At 48.5% G+C, this 14,141-nt stretch overlaps 1 protein-coding gene across 5 annotated transcripts in view; it reads right to left on the reverse strand.

The window, feature by feature from the left end:
* The window catches only part of Mrtf (Myocardin-related transcription factor), a 228,713-nt gene that overhangs the window by 31,039 nt on the left and 183,533 nt on the right, over positions 1-14,141 (reverse strand). Inside the window, exon 1 of one of the 5 annotated variants that reach the window (XM_077634034.1) lies at positions 2,717-2,965. The exons of 3 other annotated variants lie outside the window; for them this stretch is intronic. Coding sequence is in view for 1 of the 2 variants with exons in the window: in XM_077634033.1 (XP_077490159.1) it covers positions 1,698-1,737 (40 nt within the window). In the remaining variant the exon portion in view is untranslated. Of the gene's footprint in view, positions 1-1,697; positions 1,834-2,716; positions 2,966-14,141 lie in introns of those variants that run through there. One more of the 5 variants, XM_077634033.1, reaches the window with a different exon arrangement.

The following is a 14,141-nucleotide window of genomic DNA, read 5'->3' on the forward strand; positions in this document are numbered from 1 at the left end:
CTGACGAAACAGACTTGTTTACCTCCAGCGGTGAACGACAGCGCGGACCTTCCGATACGTCAGCCCTCCAAGGCTTGCCAAGCTAGTCAACTTCAAAATCAAGTCTCCGCGGCGTCTAAAAATATATGCTGCTCCCCGTCCATTGCTTCCGTGTACGCAGCATCACAGGGCATGCCCACCCGAGGTGACAAAAGATCAAAACACCAGGAAGTGCCGGGACAATCAAAGCCGCCCCGGGTGTATACGCGGCAAGAGGTGAAAGGCGCCAAGATTCGGCACGCAAGAAAGTGGCGGCTGCCACTCGGCAAGGTCTTCCCATCCCCTCTTCGTCACCTCTCTCTCGGGTCTGGGTGGCAGGCCTTTAGGGCCGCATTTTCAAGACGCCACATATCCGAATTGGCACTGCGCTAACAGCCTTCTTCATGCCACCTCCATCGCACCATTAGCCTCGGTCCCCATCCAGCTACTGGCCTTGAGTCAAGACCGAACGGATCGTGCGAGAACCGGCAATGCCACAAAAATAAAATGGGTGCATTTAACAGTACACAACAAGAAGTGGTTGCAGCAGTGTCAGAAGGGTGGCAAAAAGCGGTAGCTAAACTTAATGCCCTTTAAAACCAACAAGAACAAAAAAAAGTGCAAAACAGGCATTTTAAACACTTCCCTGTGCAAGTTTTCCCCGCATCTCTAAGTGGAATCATGAGCTCAAGAAAGATGCACCAGGGTAGGTAAGAGCAGGGTTACTTGCTAATTCTGAAAACAACATAGTGCACTTCAGCTTCACACAGACACGGCCGAGCACAAAAATCTAGCTATACAGGCTTTTCAGACACTTCCCCATGCAAACTACATTGGATTTCTCAAGCAGAAACCCAGAGCTCAAGATGAATGTATCACGAGAGGTGAGCATAGGGTTTCTTGCAAATTCACATAACGGCGCAAAACAGCCAAAGTTGATGCACTTTGCCTTCACACCGACAATAACCAATAACGAGGACAAGAACCTTGAAACTTTAGGTGTAAATTTAAAGATTGGATTCCTCTCGTAGTACCCTGGAGTTCAAGAAGCAAGCACTGGAAGAAGCTTGGGTGTGGTTTTTCAAGAATCCACAAAAGAGGAACAAGAGAGCCAAACTTCACCTTTAAATTTCATGCTTACACTGATGATATAAATCTTTGCTACTCAAGTGCGTCAGAAACTTTACAGTAAAAGTACCGCTCCTGGAGAAGAATCGAAGCTCAAGAAGGAAGCGCCGGGAGGGGTGAGGGCGGCATTTGTGGAGAATTCAAAACGGGGAACAAAACAGCTTGCCGACAAGTTCGGTCAGCTCTGCTGTGCTGAAAATGGTGAAATCCACAGGACAGGGCTCTGCAACATCGTGCAAACAAGCTAACGCCTGCCTTTTGCCTCCAGTGAATATTTTTCTTTTTCTATACACCTCCTCCCACAAAACACGACCACTAACCTCCTGCTCAAGAGGATTTTTAAATTTTCGTTACCTCCTACGGCTCAGACGCTGACCTCCCACGGACGCGTCAAAACAAATAGCACACGTACAATAACAGTAGGGGCGTGATCGACGGCGACTGCTGGTCGCCCCCGTGGCCAGTGGTTAGGTAAGGTAGGGCGAAGAAATAGGAGGGGCTCTGCTTCGCCTTCCCCCTCTCCCCTCCCATTTAAACTAATGTTCACTTACAAAACCGGTGTCCGTCCACACTGCTTCGCCCACATAGCATATCGCTTGTAACTGCACGATTAACATACACAGTGTCCGTCGCGATCACACGCTGTCAATACTGTCGGATGAACACGGGAATTTAACGCGGCGTCAAGGCTGAAGTACCACTTGGGGCGCTTTTGTAGGCCGGTTCCTCCTTTCAGACAGGCGGCAGTAGTAGCAGCGCCGTCGATACGACAGTCGCCAGCCTATATTATCGATCCACGCAACTCCCGATACGCAGAGACACCGTCTCGTGCTCATGCCTCTGAGACCGGGCTCCGCGCCGCGCCGACACTCCCCGCCGGCGTCGTTAGCGTAAATCACTCCGACTCTGGGCAGTCACCCAACGCGACAGCCTGTGTGGTCCCCCCCACCTCCAACAACGGGCCCCGTCGCCGACAACAATGCGGCTCAATTTGAGACTATAAAAGCAGTCTCGCCTGTTCGAAGGGAGCTCCGCGACCGACCACTCGAAGCTCGAAATATATGCTCCAAGAAGCGAGATAATTCACATACAAACACACACACACAAACACGAAGTTGGCAAAAGTGGGCAGACTAACGGCGGCTGTGCTACCGAAAGCAGCACTTCTCGGCAATGGGGCCACCCGGTCTCTGTCGAAAGAATTTCCACTCGTTTATGCAACTCAAACACACCTCGCGGCGTCTTTCAAGTGGTGTTTATCAGAGAGCGATAAAGGTACTACTGCTTCGTGGCAGCGGCGATAAAACAGTGAAGTGCGTCCAAATATCTCTCTTCTCAACTTCGTTCTGTCAAGACACTGCTAAAACGAGTGAAACGCGGGGCTTTCTGCTTAACTCTCCGCTAGCAAAAAGCAAGGCTTGTCACTTGTACCCGCTCCCAAAACGCCGAAGTGGCCCTAGAGCGGCCAGTCGGGCAGCCTGGGAAGCGGCGAACGGATTATTCAACTCGGTTACACCTGTCAACAACAAATAAACAACCGACGTGCGAGTTGCGGAACAGAGATACGTACTACGGGAGCCATTTCATCCGGCTTGGGTAGACGACGTTGGTTTTATCTCGGGCCCGGATGTGCAGACCTTGCACCCATCGGTTGAGGTCGCAGGCACTAGGACACTGTGGCCATCGCGACCGCGGCGGGACCGAAAAATTAAATGACAGGTGTGGCAGAAGACCACCCCCGTAGCCCTAAGACGATGCAACGTTCGCTGCCCTGAGCGAGAAAACGGCCAAACAGCAAGCAACAGCTGCGCAGTGTCGCGGACATGCAGCCGTTATTCCGCCAGACTTGGAGACATACACGACCATCTGGACAAATAAGCGTCGTACAATTCTCCTCTTTTTAAAGAAGCGGGTGCGCGTGTGGCGCCATCTGTTGCAGAAATTAGTAAAATAAATGCGTTTAAGAAAGGCGCGCGATTTGAGCACCCGAAAGTGAAGGCGTTTTTCCAAACAAGCGCATCGATGCAATCATGACCCAATTTCAGCGATGTTTTATTAAATTTCCGATTTGAGCTAGCTGGTTATTGCTGAACTGGAAGAAACAGCGCGAAGCGAGAAGAACGGAATCACTAGCCACGGTTTTTTACACCGTGACACTAGCCATAGAGCGTTATCGTTTTCAGTTTCGTTACGTGGATTCAGTTATATAGCCTGAAGGTTTCCCAAGGTGACCCCGAGCGGGTATTTCTGTCATTCACGAGGCTGTTCTCGACACTAAACATTTCTTGTTTACAAAGATACGCGTCTTACTATTCTAGAGCTTCTGTTATTATGTTGCCAATGGTCGGCGCCATTTGTTGCTTTGAGTCGTCCGAGGTCACAAGTTCTCCGGGTAAAGTGGTTGCTGTCGGCCTTTTTATCTGGCTTTCTGACTACTTGTCGTCACTGGCACGCGACGATAGTAAACAAAACCGCTCTAGATAAGCGCGATGACCCAGATAAAACTGTTGCCTTGCGTAAAGAGCAAGACAACAACGTCGCGTAAGGTACGACGTTATCTTGACGCTCGAAAACACGTGAATTTGCCTCTGATTTCAGCAAAACTAAGTCCGTGGCGTCGCGTCCTTGCGTGCGGCGGGGCGGGCCCACACACACGATCAACACGGCTGGCGAGGTGACGTCTAAAGTAGCACAGATGACAGCCGCTGAGGAAGCGGGCGGCATGGTGCTAAGAGCGGTGAGACTGACGAAGTAAACAAGACAGGGGGACCGGGAGCTGGGAGCCAAACAGCGTCCCTCGGGGCGGGTCTCTTAAATCTGATGCCGGAACTCTCCTTGGCACCTTCCGTCATTCGCACATACAGACGTGTGCCCGAAATTCCCAACAAAAACACGCACAAAAAATGGAAAAGCGAAATTCGTGATATGTCCGCAAATTGTGTGTAAATGCAGTGTCCTCAGAACGCGCGATATTTGGATGTATCGTCACCTCCGATTCACATTCTAGAGAGGGTTTAAACAAACAGGATCAAAAAGAAAGACCGTAGTAGCACCCAAGAGTGTTAAATAATGGAAGTCTGTTCAAAGGCGAGACAACTGCGATAGAGGAATATTAATCTGTTCAAATATCAGCGTGTTAAACCACAGTAATTTGTCTCTAGTGAGACAATTATCTAGGTTGTTCGCTTCCGACTTTCTCCGCTTTATCCGCAAAGTCTCAAACAGTGTTAAAACATTACACAAAGCGAATTAAAAGAGTCGCCATCATCACAATCATTGGCAGGTACAAATTTCGCTATCATCATCATTATCATCATCACAAACCATTTTACGACTCTTGTGAGAGCTGGCTTTGGAGTTGTAGGAAAAGCGTGCGGAAGCTTCGTCACTCAACTTTTTTTTTCTGTACGCTCTAAGAAACAGGTGTTGAGAACTGTCTCCCACAGCCCAGTGTCCAATATGGCGGCGCCCTTTGCCATATTTTTGAAAAGGACTGCAAACAACGCTGACAGCGCAGTCATAGCGGCTGCAGGAACTATAAATTTGCAGCAGTCGAGTTCCATTCGCGTTTTCCTAACACGAGCTACGTATATCTTCTGCAATGTATTTCAAGATTTACGGCACGCGCTCGCCACAGATCTCGGAGGCCCCACTCTTCGCTCTATGAAAGGCCGTGCACAGCAAGTCTGCTAGTCTCGACCGCAGCGCCGTTAGTTTATGTAACCGCCACGAGACTCGTGTTCTGCTCGGGGCTATCAAGCTGCCCGTTCAAGCATCGGTGTTTACAAAACAATGGCGGCGAAATCCTCAAGAAGGCGCAGACTATGGGCTGTGCAATCTCAAAGGAACAAAAGGAGCAGAAAGAAGGAAAGAACAACGCCAGACAAACAGAAAACAAACAAGAAGCGAAGCTTGGAGAAACTGGGTTACAAAAACATCGCGCGAAGAACGAAACTAAATTCGTGGCCTGAACATACAAGAAAAGGCCTATGCGGCAGACGAAGCGTGTAAGACCGTCTGCGTCGCGAAGCGCAGCAAGCAGACGAATCTGCTGCTAACCGCAAGTCGGCTGGTGCAAGCTTGCGCGTGCCTCTGTGCTTTTTGTGTGTGTGTGTTTTTATTCGGCCGATGTTTGTTTCATCACTGTTTCCACGTCTCGCCCCCTGCTCGTCTTGGAAGCTTTACGTTAAGTCTTTCTACGCGAGAGCCAGGTCGTCGTGCTCCGGGAAGAACTATAGAAGACCTTGACCGGCTGTGCCCCCAGTTTACTCTATGCGAGTTTTGCGCTGTTAAATTGTCTCGGCCACAGGCGATGAAGGCGACACTATATACGATTCTGCGCTTGTTTGAAGTATACGGTGCAGATTTAACTTCCCATCAAAATAGTGTTTATTTTTTCCGTGACAAAAGTATGAGACAGGTTTTCCAGATTTCAGGGCGTCGTCCAGTCGTATTACGAACACAACTAAACCAAACATATAACCAACAACTGCAAGGAATACTGCAATAACAACAACTAATACTAATACTGAGGCTGTTAGTAGTATGACGTAGCTTGTTACAGTTATTAATTATGTCGGGTTTAGTTTACAAATACTATAACAATTAAACCGGCAATTATACAATGAAAAGGAAGTATTGCTTTGTTCAACGGCTCGATAATGAGTATTCCAGAAAGGCGCGGTGAATTTTTCATCCCATGGAGGAGCAAAAAGATTGAGAGCTTGCTTTCAAACTCTTAGGGAAGCAAATCACGGAACCAATTTCACTAAACCAAGAATTGCCAGGACACGACCTAATATTTGACGCACAGAAACTTTAGACTATTAGACGCATGGAATTTACGAATAATCATGCAAAACCGCAGGAGTAGCATGTCTACTCATCAGGTGCTGCGCAAGCACGTCATGGGCACCAGCACCCTGATGCCTATCGGCCATTATATAGAGTGTTGCAACGCTAAACACGCACTGTAAAATGCTTTTCTCGATTGAACCGCTCGCTTATTCGGGCTGGAATTTGACGCAGAGATAGCATACGACGGTCTTGCTTTTTCAATACCATGTTTAGATTATGTACTTTTATCATTTTATCAGAAATAATTAGAAATCCGCGTCGTCTACAGAACGGCGACCCTCCCCACCCCCTCCATAACAAACAGCTTTCGCATAGTGGGCATTTAGCTTTGAAACAGTCTGGATATTAGAAGATAAGATTAAACCCGAAGAGAACATAAGGGGCGAAATTGCTTTTTATGAGCCAGGAAAACACATTCAAACATAACTGCTGACGACGACACTCAGTCAAGGCCTCTCATAAGAGGCCTCCACACAAGTCTGCAAAGCTTATAAGACAGTCGGGAATTTTCTCGTTCTATTTTTCTTTGAGTTGTCGCTCAAAATAACGGCGTTACAAGTGATGTCCTCCAGGACCTTTAGTATTGTTCTTCTTGACAGATAGGCGGGCTGTACGCCCACCAGGAATGCCGGATCGACCAGGCCTCGAATACGTGACAGACCGCACGGAAGGATGTGAAAAACGAGAAAAAACTATTTTTGTGACTTCTTATTGTTTTTTCACTTCGCTTAAATTTCTTTTTTTTTTGCCACAAGCAAGACGCAGAGGAACGCTTAAAAAAACGTGAAAATAACAAGAAAGGAGCAGTTGGAGGGAGGCGACAGATAAAGAACAGAAAAAAAAACGTCTCTTAAAATACATGCGCCCGAAGAAGAGTCGAAATGGAATGGCCTGACTCAAAAGTGAGACGGAAGAACCAACAAAAAAAATAAAAATAGAGAACGTCGAAAAGGTTTCCAAGCAAGGCCCCTGTGCTGATGACGAACTGTGACGCAAGAACAAGACTGCAAGCGGGACATGCATACGTCATTGCTTCCCGAACTACCACGAGCTTCGTGACGCACGCGGTGACGTTTGTGTGTCGTACGTTTTCAGGATGTTCTTGAACTTTTTTTTTCCTGTTCAGAACATTTCAACCCGTCTAACTGGGTCAACTTCACGAGACGCAATCTCACTCAGCCAGACTCAAAGTAAGTATATAGCCGAATAAATATTATTACTTCTCGCCGTCCTTCGCACAAACCGTCGGCGTAAAATGTGAAGAAAAATAGTAAACACTTCCCCCCTCTTCTGAACGGACTTGGCGAAAAGCGAGTCGATGGAAGCGCATACCAGTCAGGAATACCTATCGCAAATACATTCGATTTTTGTTCCGAGTAAAAAGAATCGATTCCACGTCTGTTTCTGAAAGTGTTGAGGTTTCTCCGGCAAAAAATACGCATTTATCGCTGAGAGAAACGAATTTTAAAAATTTTCCAGCCACTCGATTGAGACTCGTGACGTCTACACCGAAAACGACTCCGTGATCGCCGTATTGAAGTGAACACCGGTGTAGCGTAGCCTCTGAGATCGGCGCTAAGAACTAAATCACAGGGACACCTAATTTCATTGTCTGTCCGCAGTGCGATAGCATTAGCAGCTGTTGGTCCCTTTACCAAAAGTGACGTCACGTCCGGTCTGATGACGTCACTCGCCTCCAGCCAATCAGCGAATTTAGCTTCCGACGACACGTTTTCTTCCCGATGAGGCTTCTAGTGCTGTCACATTAAAAATTGCACCATAGGTCATTTGCGCAACAGGCCAGCTGTGCACTGTAAACATAAAGGAGTGAAAAGGGAGTAAGGCGTCCTCTAGTGCAATACCTTTTATGAAAAGGGAGTACGCTAGAGGGCAGCTTACTCCATTTTGTACTCCCATATAGGCGTATTCGTGCTTAGAGTGTAGCGACACCTGGATTTTATTTTTGGACTTTCTTTCTTATAAAAAGTCCCTTTTCAGTAAAACTTTTACCTTTGCAGTTAGAGTGGAGTACTCTATTCGATACAAACCAACTTCAATTTGCCCTCAGTGTCTGTTTAAAGTGGATCCTGAGGGCAACATAATGTTCTTATACCGTGACGTATTACCATTGTCCTAAGAATACCATCACCCCTCTGCCCCTGCTAGTAACCTGTATCAGACTTGAACATACTACGGTGACGAAAGGCTTGGTTGAAGGGGCTCTGAAAGGCCTTCCGAGGAGAGCACATTAACTCACTTAATCACTGCACTGTGTTGCCATGAAAACCAGAGCCATACAATACTCTTCTACACGCTGCAGACGACCCACAATCACGCGTCAAAGTTGGCGAGCCCTTCCCGGCGACTTTTTCATGCTCGCGCCCTCCTCCGTACCCCGCATCTGCGTAGACAAGGTGAGAGGTGGCCATTGGTTAGATTCTTTCAGACGTCAGGCAGCTACCGTGGCCACGGCCAATAAACCGCATAGCTCCGGCGGGTCGGGAAGCTCCGCTCCCAGAGGGTGGTCGGCGAAGGAGTGCCTACCTTCCAGCGTGCAAAAAGTGACGAGAGGAGAGGGAAAGGCGCGAATACGCTGAAATTCAAATTTTAACTACAGGTAACTCAGCTTTTACCAAGCGCATTTAAAAAATCCTGGCTGGACACTATTCGTGAAGCGGCGTGCTTCAATATCCCAGGCATTCCGCAACTCTATTAGAGCCCCCTTCACAGCCCCTTTAATGGCCGAATGGCCTGAGGGTTGTCTGGCAGCTTGTCCTGCGACGCTTAACACTAGATGCAATCCAGGAACCTCAGGTGGTTATATCTGAGAGGACCTCCTCCCCCACGTTCACCTCTTCCGTTCATTCTCCACCCTTCCTTTCCGTCTTTATTACTCTTCTCTGCAACATCACGTTGTCAGTCAACAGTGGAGAAGACGACCAATATACATTCCTCTCCCTGCAGTAAAACATGGTGCCGGGCGAGCTAGTTCCACATAAATAGAAAAATCTTAGCACGAGAGATTCAGAACAGAAAAAAAGACAAGGGACCACTGATTGTTTTAATCAGGACCGCAAGAACATTGCGTACAAGTTGTCACGCGTTATCTTCAGGTGGCGAAGTGAAAACGACGAGACGAGGACGTGGAGGATGAAGCTCATATTGAGCACCTCCGCGCTAATCCGCCAGATCACAGCTACCGGCTTCGATGTGGTGAGATCAGTTTAACCTTTTAGCCTCAAAATTACTGCCCGAAAAACGTCTGTCGTCAGGCTTAAAACACGAGCAAAAGGGGCAAAGCGCGCTTCATGCAAAACTACCGCCCTCTTGTGCATGTTCAAAATAGCTACCATTGCAGTTGCCGAACGTATAACCTGTCTTTGGAGGCGGGAACAACGCAACATCGGGCCGGACTCGTCACTGGCGATATTGGTACTATCTCCAATGACGAGTACAGCTTGAGGTTTGTGGTTGAAGGATTAATTTTTTTTTCCTTCGCCCTTCAGTTTTTTCTGGAGGGTTTCGGTAACTATTGCTATGAGCGCAATGAAGAAGCCAGCTTCCGTAAGCAGGGAAGCCTGATTGTCAAAGCCTTTATTAATATCATGCGAGCACAATTTTGTTAACTCAGACTCCAATCACTAGGGTTCTTGTAGTTTAGAATCCGCATACAGTTGAACCTCGTTATCACGAAGTTGAAGGGGCCAGACGATTACTTCGTTATATAGCCGTAGCTTCGTTACAGCGCGTGCTGACCGAACTTCCAAGGGGAATCGTCATTCTTTCGTTATATCCATTATTTCGTTATAAACAGGTTCGAAGTTTATACACACCATTAGTCGAAAGTTTACAACCCAAGGGATTGCGCTTCTCGGCCACGCCGTGTGGCACTCGCTGTCCATCCTCAGCATTCCAAATCTCTTGAAGCTAAGAACTCTGCACCCCCCCCCCTTCCCCCTTTCGAAGGTTAGGGCTTCCACGGATGCCCCAAGAGTTCCACTGCACGGCTTAGAAACCAATAAAGGCTGCAAGTGTTCTTGTAGACCTGGTCAAAACAGCCGGTAGTAGCGCCTGTGTCAGAGATAAGTCTTTCTTTGTCCTGTCCCTGCTGCGTGAGGGTTTTTCTGATGATTCTCTATGCGGCAACTTCAACTTTAGCGTCCTCTTAACAGTCCGCGGACTATACAGGCCTCTTGGCGTGTACACACATACGTTTCTTTGCCACATCACTGCAGGGTTGCTTTCACCCGACTCGCCGGGATGCCACGGTGCTCAAGAACTGGGCCGTAAGGGACGCTGGGGGAGAGCGATGCACTTATATTTGAAACCGAGCTAGGATGTCATTTATAAGGACCGCGTGATCTGTCAAGAAGACACTGCACGCGCATCTTATTGTCAGCGAGCCAAGACGTCGCCGCCGGCATCACGTAGCACGCCCAAAGGGTACAAGCATTGCGCAGAAAAAGCAAGAAGGGTTCAGGGCCAACCACGCGTGCACGCCTGCGGTATGGAAGAGACTTGTGAAAGCGTCGGTCTCCAGGAGAAAAAGGCTAGCTTCCAAGACAGCTAAGGTCTTCCAAGGAGGACCACGCCTCTTCTCAAGGACTCCAGACGCATGTCTTGCAAGGAGGACACTGGGACGGCCGTTGAACCGTCGCCGCAAGAACTTTTTTTTTCTTTTTCAGCCAGCTCCTGTCGCAGGGCCATCGCTCAACAGTGGCTCGTCTGGTCCTCTTGGGGCCCAGCCACAGTTCGCGGTGTATGCAACCAAACAACCAACCAACCAACCCTCCAACCCTCACACCTCACCTCTCCACCGAGACCGTAATCCCGTCTCCTGCCGCCACCCTTTTGTCTTTGCTTTAAAAAAAACGAAAAGACGGACAAGAGAAAGCAGCTGTTCCAGAAGAGCAGCTCAGAGGTGAGAAATAGCCACGAAAAGTCGTCAAGGAATGCCAGCACTTTATGGGCGTTTCTTCACTTTTTTTTAATTGTTTCTGTGCTCTTTGCTTTACCTGTCCTTCCAACTTCTCTTTGTTTAGCTTTTGTCGCCGCCTCAAAGCAGTGCATCAGGCCGTTCTGTCCGCACCGGTGTGACACGTAACGATCATTATTTCAACAAGAAGAGTCCTCCGTCCAGACTGCCGTACGCTTATTCTTGATTATTTTTGTCTTGCTCCTGGTTCCGCCGCCGCCTTCTCTGTCTACTGAGCCGGAGGATGAGAGTTACGGGCCGGCTTCAGTGCGAAAATCCCGGACAGAGGAGAGAGAGAGAGGTGGACTGTCGCTCTGTTCTCCTTTGCACTGGAGAACGTAGCCAAGAATCACGCAACACCTACACCGCGACCAGCAGCTGCGCGCACACCACCCAGCGCTGTCCTGCCGCCAGCCAGAAGCTTTGCTGCAGTGCACGCCGCGTTAAAGCGAGAAAAGGACCCCCCTCCCCTCGGGACACGTGGCGCAAAGGGAATTCGAAGCGGCGCGAAGAAAGGGAGCGAGAATTAATGGCGGTCGAATGGAAAAGAAGACACGTCGTCCGTAACCGCTGCCGCCGATGGTGCGGAAGTTGGGTGCAGCGTACAGTACGGTCGATGAAGATCTTGAAGCTTTGGCGAGGCTCTGGTAGAAGAGGAACTCCAAGAGTTTTGCTGCACAGAGGTAGATATAGGTGTAACGCGGCCCCACGCCGCAATACCTTAGTCAGCTTCACCGTTTAGGGTTATGACACACTAGGCCAGTTCGTCTCGAAGGCATTTTTTGGGGGGCCGCGGCATGCACTTAATACTAAGAAAGGCTCAATTTTTTTTTCTAGCTGGGTCATGAAGTCGTCCAACACAACAACGAGGCATAGAAGCCTTCAAACAGAATTTCACAAGCTTCATGATCATACTAGAGGTTTAAAATATGAAGTCTATGAGAACAAAATGACGTCTTCACCCAAACAACGGTTGTCACCGCACTAAACGAAGGCAGTGTCATGTAGGCACCATACGATACCTCTCAGCACCCCACTTATGAGTGAACCTACTCGGAGGTCTACTTCGACCGCATGAATACAGATGGCGCATTATAAAGAGCGCCCTACTCCCGGTCCGCGTACAAATGTAGCTACTGAACCACTCCCTTCGTATGCAGCGCTTGCTTTCCAGATCACTTCAAAGAACCGCAGGTGGGCTAAGGTATTTCGGATCTTTCCGAAACAGCCACTCTTATATCCCACGTGCATTTATTTGCATGCAGGCTTCGCAGCGAGGCTTTGGAAATTCTAAAGGCACTGTACGAGTTCTCAGAATGCGTGAGAGCTAAGACATTATGAGACGCCGAAGAATAACTGGCAGAAGGTGTACTGTCCACTAGAGAGGCGGCAAGGCACCAGCATGCACTCGTACGACGTGAGTTAGGCCACAAGCGTTAGCTGGGGTCTGCACTCGTTACGTCACAGTCTGTACATTCTCAGGGAGGCTCTGCGGACGTTGCGAGAGGATCTCACACGAGGCGTCTAAACCAGCAAGCAGGGGGCTCCAGACGGCACTGTCTGTTTCCGCTCCAGTGCCTACCGTACCTCCAGCCCACCGCGAAAGAGGATGAAGGAAGAGCTGGCTTAGGATAGCAGCTGGGCGAAGAAAAGAAAGTGGCTGGGGAAAGAGAAGCGAGCCTCCTCATTCTTCTTCTCTTCGTTTCTTCAAGAGAAAAGAAACTCAGCGGCGTTTCTTTCGAAACGTCCCGGGCCTCCGCCAGCCGGCCTCGAGTATACAGTGAGTGGGTGATGATGAGACTTTTAAAACGAGACTGCGGACAAGCGCGGGCCCTCGGCGACTGGGGAGCGGGGTGAAAAACCGCTCCCAAGGTCCGCTACGTTGGTCAAGGCTGACCTATATTTCAGCCGTCTCGCCTTTCAAGAACTCGGCGCTTCTTCTTTACTTTGGCCTTAAACCTCTGAGCGAGGTGGATGTGAATGGGGACGAGTCGCAGCCCTGCTTCGAATTTAGCCCGGAATGCAAGAACTTTCCAACATTACGCAGTTCTCGTTATAGGCGAAGTAGTGGTAGTGATAGCGATGTGTTGGCCCTCAATAGAGCGCCCGATCCGAAGAATGATCTGACCACATGACCCCGAATGATCACTTGGTCTCATAATCGAGAACGCCCACCTGCTCGGTCATGTGTCCTTTACGCCTCACGCTCTCGTGGACAACAGTGTCTTTTGACAGCACGGTTATGCGCAGTTTTCGGTTAAAATGTTTCACGAAGCCGTTTACTCCTAAGAGAGTCCCTGTAGAGCGACCGGTGTGAAAGTGGAGTAAAAAGAGAATAAGAGAAAGGAGTACGGTAGATGTATTGCAAGTGAGAATAAATCGGTCAATTTCAGCCTCTCCCACCGTGTTCACCTTGTACGGCTGCCTTTGTATTCACTACCACGAACCTCCCCGCCCACTGCCATATGTAGTCGGGACCTCCTCCTTTGTGCGGTTATCTTGTATTATACGTAGTATTCAGCGAATATATACTGTGCTGTATTGCAGCATGCTTTACATAGTTATTTTGTATTTTACGACGCACCGAGGTGTAGAAGTGGCTAGGAAGTACACAGCTGCTGCGCTCGAGGTCGTAGAATCGAATCCTGGCCTTGGCAGTGGCCGCGTTTCGGCAGAGCCTTATGCAAAAACGCCAGGTGTCCTGCGATGTCAGTGCGCATTAAAGGACCCCACGTGGTCGAAACCAATCCACAGCTCTTCAGTACTACGCCCCTCGTAATACATGTGCGGCTTCGGGACATTTCTCTTTAAAATATTACCACTTATTTGTTTCGTGAAGAGTTTGTTCATGCTACAAATTGCTTACCCTTACGGTCTTTAATTTTTGATTGGGACAAAACTGCATTTTAAAACATTATGTGTAAATTTCCTTCGAAGTGTTAAACGATACTTCGTCAATACTGTTTGCTGCAGAACTAGTGTGATATTTTAAAATGTAATTATTGTTAATGTATATTTTGTTACTTTGTTATTATGCATGTTTTTAGTCATATATTGTGTGTAAAACATTTTTTTATTTTTCTTTAATACTCTGCATGATCATGCCATCGCCTACTGCATCGTTGGTGGTTTTGTGGGCCTTTGTCAAGCTGTCAGGAACAAC

Source organism: Amblyomma americanum, chromosome 8 (assembly GCF_052857255.1).
Source record: "Amblyomma americanum isolate KBUSLIRL-KWMA chromosome 8, ASM5285725v1, whole genome shotgun sequence".
Classification (NCBI taxonomy): domain Eukaryota; kingdom Metazoa; phylum Arthropoda; class Arachnida; order Ixodida; family Ixodidae; genus Amblyomma; species Amblyomma americanum.